This window comes from Tachyglossus aculeatus, unplaced genomic scaffold (assembly GCF_015852505.1).
Source record: "Tachyglossus aculeatus isolate mTacAcu1 unplaced genomic scaffold, mTacAcu1.pri scaffold_87_arrow_ctg1, whole genome shotgun sequence".
In the NCBI taxonomy this organism is placed as follows: domain Eukaryota; kingdom Metazoa; phylum Chordata; class Mammalia; order Monotremata; family Tachyglossidae; genus Tachyglossus; species Tachyglossus aculeatus.
In genome coordinates this window covers 2,271,801-2,290,665 of record NW_024045095.1, presented here as the reverse complement: position 1 = coordinate 2,290,665, position 18,865 = coordinate 2,271,801, and the positions used below count along the sequence as shown (strand labels likewise).

Here is an 18,865-nt window from a genome sequence, read left to right as displayed (position 1 = left end):
CTGATCTCCCATCCTCTTACCTCTCCCCAATTCAGTCTGTAATTCACACTTCTGTCCGGATCATCTTTGTGCAGAAACGTTCTGGGAATGTTACTCCCCTCCTCAAAAATCTCCAGTGGCTTCCAGTCAACCTATGCATCAAGCAAAGCTACTCACTCTCGGTTTCAAGACCCTCCATCACCTCGCCCCCTCCTACCTCACCTCCCTTCTCTCTGTCTACAGCCCAGCCCGCACCCTCTGCTCCTCTGCCACTAACCTCCTCACTGTATCTCGTTCTCCCCTGTCTCACTTCCGAACTCCGGCCCACCTCCTCCCCCTGGCCTGGAATGCCCTCCCTCCACACATCTGCCAAGCTACCTCTCTTCCTCCCTTCAAAGCCCTACTGAGAGCTCACCTCTTCCAAGAGTCCTTCCTGACTGATCCCCCTTTTTCCTCTCCTCCTCCCCATCCCCCCCGCCCTACCTACTTCCCCTCCCAACAGCACCTGGATATATGTTTGTACAGATTTATAGCTCTATTTTACTTGTACATATTTACTGTTCTATTTGTTCTGTTAATGATGTGCATTTAGCTTTAATTACTTTGTTCTGACCACTTAAAACCTGTCCACATGTTTTGTTTTGTTGTCCGTCTCCCCTTTCTAGACTGGGAGCCCATGGTTGGGTAGGGACCGTCTCTATATGTTACCTAATTTTACTTCCCAAGCGCTTAGTACAGTGCTCTGCACACAGTAAGCACTCAATAAATACGTTTGAATGAAGGAAGGAAGGAAGGAAGGAAGGAAGGAAGGAAGGAAGGAAGGAAGGAAGAGGGAGGACTTCAGTTTAGAGACTCTGATGTTAGGGGTGAAGGGAAACTAAGTCAATCAATTCTATTTACTGCGTACCTACAGACGTTATGGTATTAGTACATATGATCACTGCCCCTAAAGAACTTCCATTTTCCATTCTATTGGAAGCACCGAGCTTTGAACTGTGAACAAACAGGCTGCTATTGGGACCAATCCAGGCCTCGGAGTTCGAGGACCTGGGTTCTAATCCCAACTTTTCAAATTGTCGGATGCATAGCCATGGAAAGTCACTTAATTTCTGTACATCTCAGTTTTCTCAATAGTAAAATGAGGATTCGATACCTGCTTTCCCTCCTACTTGGTCTGTGAATCCCTTTTGGGACACAGACTGGGTTCTACTAGATTGTCCTGAGTCTCCTCCAGCACTTAATACTCTGCTTGGAATGTAGTAAGCACTTAATAAATATCAAGAGTATTATTTTTGATTAAGGAGACTGAAACTAAAATGAATAGTGGATAGAAGAGGTCAGCTAACAGAAATATATGTACATGACTATTGTGAAATTTTTTCGGTGGTTTTATAGTTAAACGAGAAGTGCCTTTGTATATTAATTCATCCATTTAGTGGACAGAGAATGAGCCTGGTAGACAGAAGGACCTGGATTTTAATCCTGTCTCCTCTTCTTGTCTGCTGTGTGACCTACGGCCAGTCACCTACCTTCGCTGTGCCTCTGTTACCTCGTCTTTAAATTGGGGATTACAACAGTGAGCACCCTGTGGGGCGTGGACTACATCCAATCTGATTAGCTTGCATCCACCCCAGTGCTTAGTACACTACCTGGCATATAATAAGCCCTTAGCGATACCATAGAACAAACAACAAAAATGAAACCCACATATAAACCAAAATGGTTCCATATGCTCACATATCTTCATTCACACTAGTAGTCACACAGACACAATCATACCTCATCATTCATCCAGTCTTTTGATGAAGCATCGCTCAGCCTACATAGCCCCGCTCCTCAGCCTCCTCTCACAACAAGTTGTGCCTTTTCACAAGCAATAAAAACTCACAATCGGCTTGAAGACTCTCCACCCTATAACTGCCCTTCACCCCCTTTCCATCGTTCAGCTCGTCTTCTCAGGTCTCATAGAAACTTTCTAGTTGTTACTCATGATCGACTCTCCCTTTCCATCCTAACCTCCCTTATCCACTCACAATCAGAGAGAACACAATTCATTCCAAATTCTGAGCACTGCTAAGATCCCCCCTCCTCCAACCAGCTTCCTCGATTCATTTTCTAGCTCTCTAAACCTACTTCACCTAACTCAAGAGGGAATCAAGTCATTTCCATCCTCATTTAGTGGATTCATTTAGTGGCCCATCCTCATCCTCGTCTCCCGCTTCCCTTCCATCCAACTCACCCCCATCACTCTCACCGTGGCGTCGTGGGGCTGGGGGTTACTGGCCTCTGCAGGGCTGGGCTTGTCCCCTCTTTCCCCTCAGACTCTTTGGTTCAGTCATCCAGGAAGGAACAGAGTGGAGCCTTTGATCCCTCTCTGCTCTCCTTCAGAACCTGAAAAGCTCTCCAGACAGCCCCCATCCCTGTAGATAAAGCAGAAGCTGCTCTGAGGGGGATCCCTGGAGTATGGCTCGGGCCCTGCCGAAGGACCTCGTGGCCTGGACAAGCCAAGCACCCTCTGGTCACGTGGTTCCTGAGGTTCCTGAGAAACAAGGGCACTGTCCCTGCAGCATCAGCGACAGTGCCGGCCCTCGGGGTTTCCGTGGAACCAGCGGTATCCACATCCCAGCGTCCCAACGATTCCTGTTGTCAACGACAGTCTTAAGCCACTGTGGTTGGTATCATCTTTGTCTAATTCAAAACCTGAGACCTCCGTCTGTCAGTTAACCAGCCAACTGTAACTTTTTCCTATGATATTTATGAAGTGTTTACTATGTATCAGGCACTATACTAAGTGCTTGAGTAGATACAAGCTAATCAGATTGGACAGAGTCCACGTTCCCTGTTGGGCTGATATCTCAAACCCCGTTTTACAGATAATGGAACTGAGGCACAGAGAATTTAAGCGACCCTGCCCAAGGTCAAACAGCAGACATGTGATGGAACCGGGATCAGAACCCATGTCCATTTGAATTCCAGGCCCGCACTCTACCCACTAGGCAACGCTGCTTCTTCTGATTTGTCCTGATTGCAAATCCGTTTAAGTGCTGTTCATACTGACTATATAAACTGTATCCTTGAATCCTCTTTCTCATCTTTCTCTTCTCCCCTTCCTCCTCTACGTAATTTACTCTGTGTCTATCTCCCCCATTAGATTATAATCTCCTGGAGAACAGGAACAATGCAGTTTTATCTCTTTTCACCTTTCCTGATTGCATACTACACTTCTTCGCATTCAGGATAAGGTCCATAAATACCGTTGATAATAATAATAGTAATAATTATGGTTTTTATTAAGCGCTTAACTCTGTGCCAAGCACTGTTCTAAGTGTTGGAGTAGATACAGGCTAATCAGTTTGGACACAATCCCTGTCCCACATGGGTCTCACAGTGTCAATCCCCATTTTGCAGATGAGGGACGTGAAGCACAAAGAAGTGAAGTGACTTGCCCCAGGTCATAAGGCAGACAAATAGTGGAACTGATATTAGAACCCGCGACCTCTGACTCCCAAGCCCGTGCTCTGGATGGATGGATGGATGGATGGATGGATGGATGGATGGATGAATAGATGAATGGTTGGAAGAATGGATGGATGGAAAGAAGGAATAATGGACTGATGAGAGAGGATGGATTTAACAAGACAGATGGAGCTGCAGTCATCCTTTCCTTCCTTCTCCCATACCTCTGCACATTTTCTAACTTTCATACCCACACCCAGAGTCATGCTACATAGCATACATATCACTGCATTTTCATGGTCATTGCTAATAATGATATCATTATTGTATTTATTAAGACGTTGTGTGCCTAAATTTTTCCACTTGCTGGAGGAGAAACAAAAGAATCAGTAGAGACACAATTCCTGTCCTCAAGGGGCTCAAGGTATAAGAGGAAGAGAGAACCTCGGGATATTAAGTCACTGACTCAAGTTCACACAGAAGGCCAGTAGCAGTACTGGCATCAGAACTCCAGTCTCAATCAATCTATTATATTTATTGAGCATTTACTCTAGGTTCAGCACTGTACTAAAGCACTTAGAAAAGTTCAATATAACAGAGTTGGTAGACATGTTCCCTACCCAAAATGAGCTCAGAGTCTAGAGCGATTCCCATTCCTTCAGGCCATGATAAAGTTTGAAAAACAAATTATGATATTTGTTAAGCATTTGCTTTGTGCCCAGCACTGTTCTAATCACAGTGCAGTAGATACAAGGTAATAAAGTTATCCCATATGGGGTTCACAGTCTAAATCCCCATTTTACAGATGATGTAACTGAGACACGGAGATGTCAAGTGGCATCGCCCAAGGTCGCACAGAAGACAAGTGGCTGAGTAGGGATTAGAACCGCCCCCGAACTGGATTTACTGTACTAAGCAATTGGGAGGGTTCAGTTTACCAGAGTTGTTAAACACATTCCCTGCCCACAATGAGTTTACAACATACAGCGACTCCCCTTTCTTTAGGCCATGATGCTTCCCCAAAACTGGATTGTCCATCCTACTTCGGTCTTAGCCGCCTCCCTCCCAGACTTTAATAATTCATCAACGTCCAGCGTTTTCTATGAACACAGTAGGACAGCTAGGTCCAAGAACAATTCCTTGGTTAAGTGGTGGTGTGAGATTATTTTCACGAGGAAGGAGACATTTTGTCCCAAAGTAGAGGATCATGCCCAAGGCGGCCTTCATATCCCGGATCCTCAGGCTTTAGATAAGGGGTTTCAGAGCAAGGGGCATCGTTGCATAGAAGACGCACACCAGCGGGTCCACAATCAAGGAGGAGTCTGAGGGCAGCTTCATGTAGATACAGTGCACCTGCAGAGAAAAAAGCAGTGACTACGACAAGGTGGGGCAGGCAGATGGAGAAGGCTTTGGCCCAGCGCTCAGAGACTGGCGTCCTCTGCATGGTCCGGAAGATGCACGCTTACGAGACGATGATGGAAATGAAGCAGACGACAGCTAAGGCTGCCCTAAATTACCGTCGCGTCGATGGTGATGTGCTTCTCGGAGCAGGTGATCTTCAGCAGAGGAAGGACGTCACAGAACAACTAGGGGAAGGTGTTGGACCGGCAGGAAGGACAGGGAGAACCTCCCAGCTGAACACATTGCTGCAAACAGGCCCACGAGGCACCAGGAGGCGGCTGACATCTTCACACAGGCCCCTTGAGCCATGACGACCTCGCAGCTCAGGGAGATGCAGATGGCAGCGTAGTCGTTGTAGGACAACACCGAGAAGCTGGACAGCTCTGAACCAGCAAACCAGACCACGGTCATTCCATATTCATGATTAATAATTTGTCGCTGTTTCAACTCTAGAGATTGCAAAGATCGTGGACCATTCTAAATCAGCTCTCTCTCTCTTACCTACCCATTCGCTTCTCCCACTACACCCCAGTTCACACTGTCCAATCCCCCAAGACTTTCTTACTGTGTAGCGTTCTGAACTTCCCTGCCTACAACCCTTGGATTGTACCCTTCCACCTGCCTGGTGCTCCCTACCTCCTTCAAACCTGCCAAACCTCATTTCTCGCCATTTGCAAATCGCTCTGAGAAGCCCCTCTCATCCAGGAGGATTTTCCAATCAAATTTCTTTTTCCCATCTGTCATTTTAGAACTCAGGCGTTCACGAGCACCTGTAAAACTTTGGTGAAGTGTAAGCTCCTTATTTGCAAAGAATATATCTTGTCCTTCTGTTGCACTTCAATTTGATTGACTTAGTACTTAATGAACTACTTAAAACAATTTCCTTTACTCTCCATCCAAACTGCTACCAAATTAATCAAATCACGTACCCTGTCCGACCTTGATGACTGCATCAGCATCCTTGCTGAACTCGCTGGCTCCTCCATTCCAGTCCATACTTCACTCTGCTGCCCGGATCATTTTACTACAAAAGCGTTCAGGCCACGTTTCCCCACTCCTCAGGAACCTCCAGTGGTTTGCAATCCACTTCTGCAACAAGCAGAACTCCTTATCTTTGATTTTAAAGCACTCAATCATTTTTCCCCCTCCTACTTCACCTCACTGCTGCAACCCAAGCTACACACCTCACTACTCTAATGTTAACTTACTCACTGTACCGCGATTTAGTTTATCTCACTGCCGACCTGTCACCCATATCCTGTTCCTGAGCTGGAATGCCCTTCGTCTTCATATCCGATGGATTATCACTCTCCCCACCACCTTGAAGGTCTTATTTAAGGCACAGCAACTCCAAAACGCCTTCCCTGAATAAGTCCTGATTTCCTTTTCTCCCACTCCCTTTTGTGGTATCCTGACTTGCTCTCTTTTTTCATCCAGCCCCATACCACCCATATCCATTATTCATTTCCATTAACGTCTGTCTTCCCCGCTATCCTATAAGCTCACTGTGGACTGGAAACGCGTCTTTTATAATGTATTATTGTACTCTCCTAACAACTGGCTCACAGTCTAGAAGGGGGAGACATATACCCATATCCATTATTTACATTATTTGCATTAGTGTCTATCTCCCCCTCTAACCTGTAAGTTCGTTGTGGATAGGGAATGCATCTTTCATATTGTATTATTGTACTCTCCTAAGCACCTACCACTATGTTCTGCACACAATAATCACTCAACAAATACAATTGACCAACTGACCGATTATTTTGTATCTACTCTAGTACTTAGTACGATGCCTGGCGCATACTAAGCATTGAACAAATTCCAAAAAAAGGAAGACATGCACATTTTAGTATCAGGGAGTTCACAATTTAGTGAAGAGGGTAGACACCAGTGATTCTCATCAGAGAACGTAAGGATTTTACAAGGAGGGGCACCAATGCCAGGATGAAGTAGATCCATTACTAACTGAATATACAATTGTTAATCTATAAATAAGTAAGAATTGGGAGTGTAAATGCATACATCGGGATGAAGGGTAACTGCTGATCTGATACAGTTGAACTGTTTTGAGTTTCTTGGGGCAAACTTCCAGGAATTGGGGAAATGGCAACTGTGTGTCTTGGGTCTTGGTACCCACATGTATACCCCGTTTCTCCATCCCGGCTCATCCCACCTCATCAAATAATCAGTCAATCAATCCATGGTCTTTACTGAGAGATTTCTGTGTGCAGAGCACTGTACAAAATGCCTGGGATTGTACAGTAATACAGAGCTGTTAAACAGGTTTACTTGTCCACAATGAGCTTACAAGCTAGAGGGGGATAGAGAAATTAATCAATTGATCACTTAATCAATCAATGGCATTTATTGAGCACTTTCCATGTACAGAGCACCTTACTAGGTCCTTAGGAAAGTACAGAATAACTGAGTTGGCACACACATTCCCTCACATTCCCTGACCACAATGAGCACTTAGAAAAGTGCTTTACACATAGTAAGCGCTTAATAAATATTATCTTTATTATTGTTCATGTGCCTACAATCTAGAGGAGGATACAGATATTAATCAATCAGACAATTTACCATTGGTATTTATTGAACACTTACTCTGTGTGGAGTACTGTACAAAGCAATCGATCAATCAATGGTATTTACTGAGTGCTTACTATATGCAGAGCACTGCAGTAAGCACTTAGGAGAGTACAATGTATCTGAGTTGGTAGACATATTCCCTGCCCACAGTGAGTTTACAAGTCTAGAGAAGCAGCGTGTCTCTGCGGAAAGCACATGGGCTTGGGAGTCAGAGGTCATGGGTTCAAATCCCGGCTCCACCGCTTGTCAGCTGTGTGACTTTGGGCAAGTCACTTACCATCTCTGTGCCTCAGTTACCTCATCTGTAAAATCGGGATTAAGATTGTGAGCCCCACATGGGACAACCTGATGACCTTGTATCCTCCCCAGCGCTTGAACAGTGCTTTGCACATAGTAAGCACTTAACAAATGCCAAAATTATAATTATATTATTAGAGGACTATACTTACAAGTCTAGAGTAGGATACAGATATTAATCAATCAGTCAATCAGTCAATAGTATTTATTGAGCACTTACTCCGTGTGGAGCACTGTCTAAAGCAATCAATCAAGCAGTAGTATTTATTGAGTGCTTATTATGTGCTGAGCATGGGACTAAGTGCTTGGGAGAGTACGGTACAACGAAGTTGGTAGAAATGTTCCCTGCTTACATGACGTTTACAATCTACCTTGCAAGGGGTACCTTGCATTTCTCCCATGGAGGATCAAGGAAAGTTCTCTAAATCCCGAACATGAAGAAGGGTCTTCTCAGGCACAGCAGCACACATAGGAAACTCTTCCCTGTTGGGATTCTGTCTTTATACCCGAAGAATGGCTGTAAATCTGGACAAATCCTTGGACAATCCCTCTGACAGCAGCTGGGGTGATTGGCACGAAGAAACAGACATTTTATGCCAGAGAGGGAACTGGGAGAGTGTACCCTTTAGGACTCTCCCGAGGGCAGATTTCACATTTTTATTCTTCAGGCTGTAGATGAGGGCGTTGAGGGCGGGGGCCACCTCAGTGTAGGTAGAACGCGAACGCCGCAGGCCCAGCATCGAGGGGGAGTCCGAGGGTGGTTCGAGATAGGCGAAAGTCCCGTTAGAGAAAAAAGCAATGACGACCGTGAGGTGAGGCAGCCTGGTGGAGAAGGCTTTGGCCCGGCCCTCAGTGGCCGTCATCCTCAGCACGGCCCAGAAAATGCGGATGTACCAGATGACAATGGGCACGATGCAAGCAACAGCTAGCGCTGCCCCTTTGGTCATGCCCACGTCCATGGCAACGTGCTCCTCAGAGCAGGAAATCATCAGCAGAGTGGTGAGGTCAGAGAAGAACTGGGGGATAAAGTTGGACCTGCAGAAGGACATGAAGGTCGAAGCTGAAAACAAGAACCCAATCAGTCCTTCACTAAGCCATGAGGCGAAGGCCATCTTCCCACAGGACCCTCGATCCATGATGACGTTGTGGCACAGGGAGAGGCATATGGTGGCGCAGCGGTAGTAGGACATTGCCATGAAGACGAAATACTCAAAATCCATAAAAAAAGATCCACAGAAAGAGCTGAGCGATGTAGCTTAGGAAGGAGACGGAGTTATTATTGCTCTGGGAGTTGTGGATGGGTCTGGGGCGGATGACAGAGTTGAGGCAGAGGTCGAGGCCAGATAAGGTAACTGACAGGTGCCTGAGGAAGACGTACGTGAAGATGTGGAAGCACCGGTCGAGGGTGGTGACGGCGATGGTGAGGACTTTCCCTGTCAGGGCCGCCAAGTAGACCAGGAGGTACAGTGCAGCGTAGACCAGCTGCAGCTCCCGGGCTTCCAAGAATTCCAGCAGCAGGAATTCTGTCTTCACAGTGACATTGATCCCAGATGAATGAATTATCATTATTATGAACTAGTCGAATAGCTCCTATCCTTTTATCCCTATTCAATAGCTCCTCTACCTTTCATTCATTCATTCAATCGTATTTATTGAGCGCTTACTGTGTGAAGAGCACTGTACTAAGCGCTTGGGAAGTACAGGTTGGCAACATATTGAGACAGTCCCTACCCAACAACGGGCTCACAGTCCAGAAGGGGGAGACGGACGACAAAACAAAACATGTGGACAGGTGGCAAATCGTCAGATTAAATAGAAATAAAGCTAGATGCACATCATTAACAAAATAAATAGAATAGTAAATATGTACAAGTAAAGTAAATAGAGTAATAAATCTGTACAAACATACATTCAGGTGCTGTGGAGAGGGGAAGGAGGTAGGGTGAGGGGGATGGGGACGAGGAGAGGAAAAAGTCTGGGAAGGCCTCCTGGAGGAGGTGAGCTCTCAGTAGGGCTTTGAAGGGAGGAAGAACCCTAGCTTGGTGGGTGTGCGGAGGGAGGGCATGTCTTGAAGGCAGGAGGAAATGTGAGATTGGAGAAGGAGAGATATCAGCGCTGGAGATGCATATTTGGGAATCATCTGTATAGAGATGGTAATTGAATCCAAGGGAGAGAATGAGTTCTCCAAGGGAATGGGTGTTGAGGGAGAATAGAAGGAAAATTAGAACTGAGACTTGAGGCACAGTTACCCTCAGTCAGAGGGTGGGGAACAGAGAAAGAGCCGGCAAAAGAAACTGAGAAGGATTGGTCAGAGAAATAGGAGGAAAACCAAGAGAGGACAGTATCAGTGAATCCATGGTTGGATAAATTTTCAAGGAGAAGGGAGTGGTCTACTGTGTCAAATGTGGCTGAGAGGTCTAGGAGGATTAGGATGGAGCAGAAGCCGTCAGATTTGGCGAGAAGGCTATTGGTTACCTAAAAGAAGGCTCTTTCTGTGGAGTGAAGGGGACGGAAGCCAGATTGGAGGGGATCTAGAGAAAAATTGGAAGAGGCAAAGTAGAGACAGTGGGTGCACACAATCTCTACAGAAGTTGAAGAGAAATGGTAGGACGGAGATGGGGTGATAACTGGAGGAAGCCGTGGGGGTCACAAGATGGGTTTTTTTTAGGCTAAGATAGGGGATACATAAGCATGTTTGAAAGCAGTGGGGAAGAAGCCAACTGACGATGATAGTCAAGAAGGGAAGAATGGAGGGGTCAAGTGTTTTAAAAGGGATGGGGTCAGATGCACAGATGGAGGGGGTGGATTTAGAGAAGAAGAAAGAGAGTTCATCTTGACTGAACTGAAGAGAATACAGGGAGAGTCAAAGAGGATGGAGGAGGAGGGTGGATTGGAGAGGAGCAGGGGAGATTTTACAGAGATCACGACTGCTAGTTTCAATTCTGCTGATGAAGTAAGTGGCCAGATCATTAGGTGGATGAGATGGTGGGAGCAGGGGCACAGGAGGTTTGAAGAGGGAGTTAAATGTCTGGAAAAGCTGGCGGGGGCAGTGGGCATGGGAGTGAATTAGGAAGAAGTACTGTTGTCGGGCAAAGGACAGAGTCAAATTTAACTAATTTAAAGTGGACAAGATCAGAGAGATGCCTGGATTCCTCCAACAGCGCTTTGCTGCTTGGGCACAGGAGTGAAGGAATCACACTGTGGAGGTGATCCAGGGTTGCAGATTAGTGGTACACGACTGGCGGAGGGACAGGGTAACAAGGGAGTTCATTTCAGCGGAAAGGATGGTGTTGAGTGTGTCGGTTTGTGCATCAGAAGGCAGTTTGGCTACGGAGTCCAAATGGGGTAGGATGGCTGAAGAGGGCGTCAGAAGAAGGGATGTCTCTGTGGGGGAAAAGGACAGATTTGTGGGGGGTGGATGTATGGGAAAGAGAGTAGGTGAGGATGTTGTGGTCAGTTAGAGGAATTTGTGAATTAGTGAGGTTAGAAATTGTACAGTCACTGGAGATTACAAAATCAAGTGACTGAGCCCCCTTTTTCCTCTCCTCCTCCCCATCCCCCCCGCCCTACCTCCTTCCCATATTAGAACTTCTACCCCTTCAAATAATAATTACCGTATGTGCTAAGCGCTTACTATGTGTGTATCACTGTGCTAAGTGCTGGGGGAGATACAGGCAAAACGGGTTGGTCCCAAGTGGGGCTCACAGTCTCAACCTCCATTTTCCAGATGAGGTAACTGAGATCCAGAGAAGTGAAGTGACTTGCCCAAGGTCACACAGCAGACAAGTAGCAGAGCCGGGATTAGGACCCATGACCTTCTGACTCCCCGACTTGTGGTTTATCCACTCCACCATGCTGCTCCTCCTGACAGACCATATTTCTTCCACGTTCTCCTATGCATGTACATTGTTTTATTCAATTGCACAGCCACCTCCATAGATTTCTCTGATGTAAATACTTCTAAGTCTACCTCCCCTTTCCTTTATTTTTATTAATGTCTGTCTCCCCCTTTTGACTGTAAGCTTGTGAGCAGGGAACAGGCCTGGAAGCTCTTCTCTACTGTATTCTCCCAAGTGCTGAGAACAGTGCTTGGCACCCAGTCAGCGCTCAATAAATATCATTGATTGATTGATTGATCGGAGTCTAAGGTCTTTGTAGGCAGGTAACATGCCATTACTGGTCTTATGCTTCCCATAGCCCAGCACTTAATTATGACTTCTTTCTTATCAATCAATCAATCGTATTTATTGAGCGCTTACTGTGTGCAGAGCACTGTACTAAGCGCTTTGGAAGTACAAGTTGGCAACATATAGAGACAGTCCCTACCCAACAGTGGGCTCACAGTTTTATCCCTAAACCTATCTCAAACGAGAAGACAACATTAATCAATCAGTGATAATTATTGAACATTTACAGTGCAGAACACTTTACTACTTGGGAGAGTACAATACGACATGGTTGGCTGAGAACCGCCCTGCCCACATTCAAGCAATTAGTCAATCAATGGTATTTACTGAGTGCTTACTGCGTGCAGAGCACTGCATTAAGTGGCTGGGAGAATACAATACAACAGAGTTGGTTTTCAGTCAATAGTATTTATTCAGTGCTTACTGTGCGCAGAGCACTGTACTAAGCGCTTGGGAAAGGACAATGCAACAGAATTGGTAGATTCTTTCCCTATCCACAGTTAGCAGTAAGCTTACCCACAGTCAGTTCTCAGTCGAGTGACCAGTTTAACTTATTGGACTAGAGACCAGGTTAACTTATTTCTATCCCTCAAACCCTATCCCTATGCTCAAACCTGCTCCTTTTCCTTAATTTATAATTTGCAAATCAGTAAGATACCTAGAGCATTTTATAAGCACTATCATAAGAATAGATTTATTAATATATGATATAGATAATATCTTAGATGATATAATAACAATAACATAATGAGAATATGGTAATAGTAATTATGGTATTTGTTAAACACGTACTATGTGCCAAACATTATACTACGTCCTGGGGTACATGCAAGGTAATTAGGTCCCTTTTAGTGCCCCAGTCTCAGTCTCAGTCTCCTACTCTATCCTAATCCTTTCTGACCTCTCAGTTGCCAGCGACACTGTGGAACACTCCCTTCTCCTCAACACGCTATCCAACCTTAGCTCCAGAGACTCCGTCCTCTCCTGGTTCTCCTCTTAGCTCTCCAGTTGTTCATTCTCAGTTTCTTTAAGGGCTCTTCCTCTCCCTCCCATCCTCTTACTGTAGAGGTTTCTCAAGGGTCAGTTCTTGGTGCCCTTCTATCTACACTCACTCCCTTGGTGAACTCATTCGCTCCCATGGCATCAACTATCATCTCTGCGCTGATGACACCCCTCAGCTACATCTCCGCCCCTGTTCTCACCTGCTTCCTCCAGGCTCGTATCTCCTCCTGCCTTTAGGACATCTCCATCTGGGTGTCTTCCAGCCATCTAAAACTCAATATGTCCGAGACTGCACTCCTTATCTTCCCTCCCAAACCCTGTCCTCTCCCTAACTTTTCCGTCACTGTAGATGGCACTACCATCCTTCCAGTCTCACAAACCCGCAGTCTTGATGTCATCCTCAACTAAGCTCTCTCGTTCACCCCACATATCCAATCTGTCATCAAAAACTGCCGGTCTCACATCCACAACATCGCCAAGATCCCCCCTTTCCTCTCCATCCAAACTGCTACCTTGCTGGTTCAATCTTGCATCCTATCCCGACTGGATTACTGAACCAGCCTCCTCTCTGATCTCCCATCCTTCTGTCTCTTCCTGCTTAAGTCTATACTTCGCTCTGCTTCCCGGATTATCTTTGTGAGAAAATGCTCTGGGAGTGTCACTCCCCTCCTCAAAAATCTCCAGAGGTTGACTGTCAACCTACGAATCAAGGAAAAACTCCTCACTCTCGGCTTCAAGGCTCTCCATCACCTCTCCCCCTCTTACTTCACCTCCCTTCTCTCCTTTTACAGCCCAGCCTGCATCCTCCGCTCCTCTGCCGCTAACCTCCTCACTGTATCTCGTTCTCACCTGTCCCGCTGCCAAACCACGGACAACGTCCTTCCCCTGGCCTGGAATGCTCTCTCTGCGCACATCCATCAAGCTAGCATTCTTCCTCCCTTCAAAGCCCTACTGAGAGCTCACCTCCTCCAGCGGCCTTCCCAGACTTAGCCCCTCCTTCCTCTCCTCCTCCCCATCCTCCCGCCCTACCTCCTTCCCCTCCCGAGAACACTTGTATATATTTGTACAGATTTATTACTCTATTTTACTTCTACGTTTTTGCTATTCTATTTATTTTGTTAATGATGTGCATATAGCTATAATTTTATTTGTTCTGACGATTTTGACACCTGTCTACATGCTTTGTTTTGTTGTCTGTCTCCCCCTTCTAAAATGTGAGCCCGTTGTTGTGTAGGGACCATCTCTGTAGGTTGCCGACTTGTACTTCCCAAGCACTAAGTACAGTGCTCTGCACACAGTACGCGCTCAATAAATACGATTTAAAGAATGAATTAATGAATATGAGGGAGAACTGATGTTGAATTCCCTATTTTCATCCTACTGCATGCTAAGCACTGGGTTAGGTACATCGGGCACAGTTTCTGGGCTGCCTGAGGGTTACAATCTAAGTGGGAGGGAGAGCAAAAATGAAATCCTTGCCTTCGAGGAGTTTACAATATAATAGATTGTTGGATCTCTGCCCACAGTGTATGAAAAAAACCAAGGTTCCAGGCAACTTATGAGTTATGACACAGGGAATAACAATAGCAATAGTATTATTATGGACCAAGCTCTGATCGAAGCTCTGGAGTATATGCCAATTAATCCGGTTGGACACAGTCCCTGTCCCACATGGAGCTCACACTCTTATTCCCCATTTTGCAAATATGGTAACTGAGGCTCAGATAAATAAAGTGCCTTGCCCAAGATCACACAGCAGACACACGGCAGAGCCGAGATTAGAAGCCAGTTCCTACTGAATTCCAGGCCCATGCCCTACCCACTAGGCCATGATACTTGCCGAAAGCTACGATGCTTGAATGAAAACTACAGATTGATTGATCAATCAACGATGTCTGGTGAGCACTTACGGGTTACTAGGCACTGTACTAAGCACTTAGCAGATGAGGAAACTGGAGCACAGAGAGATTAAACAGTTTTCCCGAGATCACACAGCAGGCCAGTGGCTGAGATAGGGGGGTCTTCTGAGTCCCAGAACTTGGCTCTTTCCACTGACAACTGATGGGTGGCTGAGTTCCCTTCACTCAATCACAGATGAGATCCACGCTATCTCATCTGGCCCTGGAGTGGGTATTAGCTGGAATGGTTCATCTTTCCTCAGGGAAGTAACGTGAATGAATAGGAGAAATTCTAAGTTTGATCCTCCTATTCCGGGCTTATACTGAAGTTTCCCATCCCTGCCCCTCACCTTTCCCCTGCTCCTCTCCAGAGTTATATGGCCTGTCCTGGGCTGGGGAAAACCGACCTCTGCTGAGAGAGAGGCTCACTTTATCTCATCGTTCGTGGACGCTGGTGGGGGTGACAGGAAGGTCTGGCTAGGGGGTGGGAGTCGTCAGGATCCTCCCTCCCCCTTTCAGCTCTCCAGATGCCTGCGCCATCCCCTCAGAAGACGGCCTGGTTGTTTTCTGGGGGATTCCACGTAGGATGACGGGCCCGGGGCTCCGCTGAAACGGCTGACCATCCGGGAATCTTGGAAGGTCTGGATCGTGGGCTCTCTGTGGTCCCGGCCCCCACAACCTAAATGACTGCCCAGTCCCACGTGTTACCAGAGTGGGACGCCTTCCTAGAAGAACCTCAAAGGACTTATCGTACTTTTTCCATGATTAAGAAGAGCTTTATATTTCTGCTCTGGGGATTGGAGATATTTTGTGGTAGTGGTAATAGGCACCCTACCCCATTTATTTAAACATGTTTGAATGCAATATTGAGATTGACTTGGCAAAAAAAATAGACAAAAGGACCCCAAGATTTCCTTCCAGTTCTGTCACTGAATGGCTGTGTGTCACAGGCACCTGTAGCATTTTTGAAAAGTTTAAGCTCCTTGTGTGCAAAGAATGTAGCTTGAGCTTCTGTTGTACTTCAATTTTATTGATTGATTGATTGAATTAATACTTAAATATTGAAGTATATTATGCAATAAACAATAATGGTGACAACAGTAAAAGTAGAAAGAGAAATCATAATGGTGTTGATTAAGTGACAACTGAGATCATTAAGTGGTTGGAAAAATTCAACCTGTACCCCTGCTCTGGGCTTTTGGGCCAGATTTGAGGATCGGAATTAAGCCTAAAATACCCTTCTGAAGCTACCTCTTACATTCTATTTAATGGTTTTTGTGAAGCACTTACAATGTACCGGGCACTGTATTAACCACTGGGGTAGATACAAGGTAATCAGGTTGGACACAGCCCATGTCCCACAAGGGGCCCCCAGTATTCATCTCCATTTTACAGATGAAGGAACTGCGGCCCAGAAAAGTAAAGTGACTTGCCCAAGGCCACACAGCAGACAGGTGGCAGAGCAGGATTAGAACCCAGGTCTTTCTGACTCCCAGGCCCGTGCTCTACCCTCTGCTGATGGTGAATAAAGGGGGTGAGCCCAAGTGCAGACCTCCATCCCCAGGCATGGGAGCTAGATTTTAATACTAGACAAGAACAACTGGTATGAGCTCTTCTACCAAACTAGTCAAAGACATTGATAACAGCGTGTAGCCCGGAAAAGTCTCTAACGACAAATACCACAGATCGTTGCAGGCTGCCCAAGTCGTCTAGAGTCAGTCCTTGGGGAGAGAAATAACAAGGTCAGAGCGTGAAGTGAAGTTTTCTATCTCCGGTGAAAAGACTCCCAACCAGGACTCTCCTCATCACCATCTTCACGTCCCTGTTCCTCAGGCTGTAGATGAGGGGGTTCAGGATGGGGTTCACCGCGGTGTAGAGCACGGCCACCAGCACGTCCAGCTGAAAGAAGGAGCTGGAAGTCCCTTTTAAGTTGGCGAAGGCGGCCGTGCAGAAAAAAAAACGGTGACGATGAAGATAGGAGGCAGGCAGGTGAGCAAGGTTTTGGCCTGGCCTTCGGAGGTCGGCATCCGCAGCACGGCCTGGAAGATCAATCAATCAATCAATCGTATTTATTGAGCGCTTACTGTGTGCAGAGCACTGTACTAAGCGATTGGGAAGTACAAGCTGGCAACATATAGAGACAGTCCCTACCCAACAGTGGGCTCACAGACTAGAAGGGGGAGACAGAGAACAAAAGCAAACATACTAACAAAATAAAATAAATAGAATAGATATGTACAAGTAAAATAAATAAATAAATAGAGTAATAAATATGTACAAACATATATACATATATACAGGTGCTGTGGGGACGGGAAGGAGGTAAGATGCGGGTGATGGAGAGGGGGACGAGGGGGAGAGGAAGGAAGGGGCTCAGTCTGGGAAGGCCTCCTGGAGGAGATGAGCTCTCAGTAGGGCCTTGAAGGGAGGAAGAGAGCTAGCTTGGCGGATGGGCAGAGGGAGGGCATTCCAGGCCCGGGGGAGGACGTGGGCCGGGGTCGATGGCGGGACAGGAAGGATGAGTAGGTGCGAATGAGGTTCTCGTTAATGCAACTTGGTGATAACAAGGGCCTTTTTCCCGGGGTGGGGGCGGGGAGTCAGTCAGGACCGGACCGGGAAGGGGGGTTGGGGGGCACTATAAGGAAGGTCGCTTAGGTGGGTGGGGGTGGAAGCAGGGGGCGTCTATGGCAGCGCTCGGAGGAGAGGAGCCTTCCGGGAGCAACGGGGGCCACGCGGTGTGATGGCGGGAGGGTCTCTCGGGAATGGAGTCCCGGGCGTCTGTGGCGGCGCTCTGAGGAGAGGATCCTTCCGGGAGCAGCGGGGGCCACGCGGTGTGATGGAGGACGGGCCTCTCGGGAACGGAGTCTCGGGCGTCTATGGCGGCGCGTTCTGAGGAGAGGATCCTTCCAGGAGCAGTAAGCCCGCCCGGTGTGATGGCGGGCGGGCCTCTCGGGAACAGAGTCCCAGGCATCTGTGGCGGCGCTCTGAGGAGAGGATCCTTCCGGGAGCAGCAAGGCCGCGCGGTGTGATGGCGGGCGGTCCTCTCGGGAACGGAGTCCCGGGCGTCTATGGCGGCGCTCTGAGGAGAGGATCCATCGAGGAGCAGCGGGGGCCACGAGGTGTGAAGGCCCTCGGACCTCTCGGGAACGGAGTCCCGGGCGTCTATGGGGGCTCTCTGAGGAGAGGATCCTTCCGGGAGCAGCGGGGGCCACCCGGTGTGATGGCGGGCGGGCGGGCCTCTCGGGAACGGAGTCCCGGGAGTCTATGGCGGCGCGCTCTGAGGAGAGGAGAGGAAGATGCACACGTACGAGACCACGATGAAGACGAAGCAGAAGACACTGAAACAGGCACCAGTAGCTACAGCCACCTTGAAGGCTGCATACGTTTTAGAGCAGGAGAGCTTTATTACCGACAGGACATCGCAGAAAAACTGTGCGATCACATGGGGCCTGCTGAAAGGCAGGGAGACTTTCGCAGCTGAAACGAAGACTCCGAATATTGTCCCGGTAACCCAGGACCTGACTGCCATCTCAAGGCAGGTTCTGTGGTTCATGATGACCTGATAGTACAGAGCACTGCAGATGGCCAGGTATCAGTCGTACGACATTACCATGAGCATGGAGAACTCTGTGCCGGCAAAAAGACTCACGAAGAAGACCTGGAAAAAAACAGCCAGGAAAGAGATTTCTCTGTGATCGGTCAGGAGTTGAGGAAGGATTTGGGACGGTGATGGCGATGTAGCCGATGTCGAGGACGGACAGGTTCCTGAGGAAGACGTACATGGGGGTATGTAGGTGCCGGTCGAAGGTGGCGATGGTGACGATGAGGAGATTCCCCGTCAGGGCCACCAGGTAGACCAGGAGGAACAGTGCAGCGTGGACCAGCTGCAGCTCACAGACTTCCTAGAATCCCAGCAGGAGGAATTTCCTCACCATGAAGATGTTGGCCCTGATCAAAGAAATGTGAACCAGACTTAGAGAATAGTTACATTTCCAACAGGAAATTCGGACACATAAGGGATCAGGAGCCATACTATCCAACCTCTCA

General features: G+C 47.4%; 1 protein-coding gene across 1 annotated transcript; it reads right to left on the bottom strand.

Moving 5' to 3' along the window:
• Positions 1–4,680: 4,680 nt before the first annotated feature.
• LOC119924197 (olfactory receptor 14A2-like) lies at positions 4,681–9,297 on the bottom strand. The gene is made up of 5 exons (XM_038743178.1): positions 9,089–9,297; positions 8,841–8,973; positions 8,604–8,747; positions 4,953–5,021; positions 4,681–4,788 (listed from the first exon to the last, which is right to left on the bottom strand). The coding sequence occupies exons 1-5, from the start codon at positions 9,295–9,297 to the stop codon at positions 4,681–4,683; spliced, it is 663 nt and encodes a 220-aa protein (XP_038599106.1).
• Positions 9,298–18,865: the final 9,568 nt, after the last annotated feature.

Excerpts from the sequence above, each read along its gene's own strand:
- LOC119924197 (XM_038743178.1), bottom strand. The coding sequence starts at position 9,297 with ATGATAATTCATTCATCTGGGATCAATGTCACTGTGAAGACAGAATTC. Across the intron at positions 8,748-8,840 it reads GAGGGTCCTGTGGGAAGATG|TTCTTCTCTGACCTCACCAC; the intron begins GCCTTCGCCTCA and ends TTTATCCCCCAG. Across the intron at positions 5,022-8,603 it reads ACATCCGCATTTTCTGGGCC|TTGTTCTGTGACGTCCTTCC; the intron begins GTGCTGAGGATG and ends ACCTTCCCCTAG.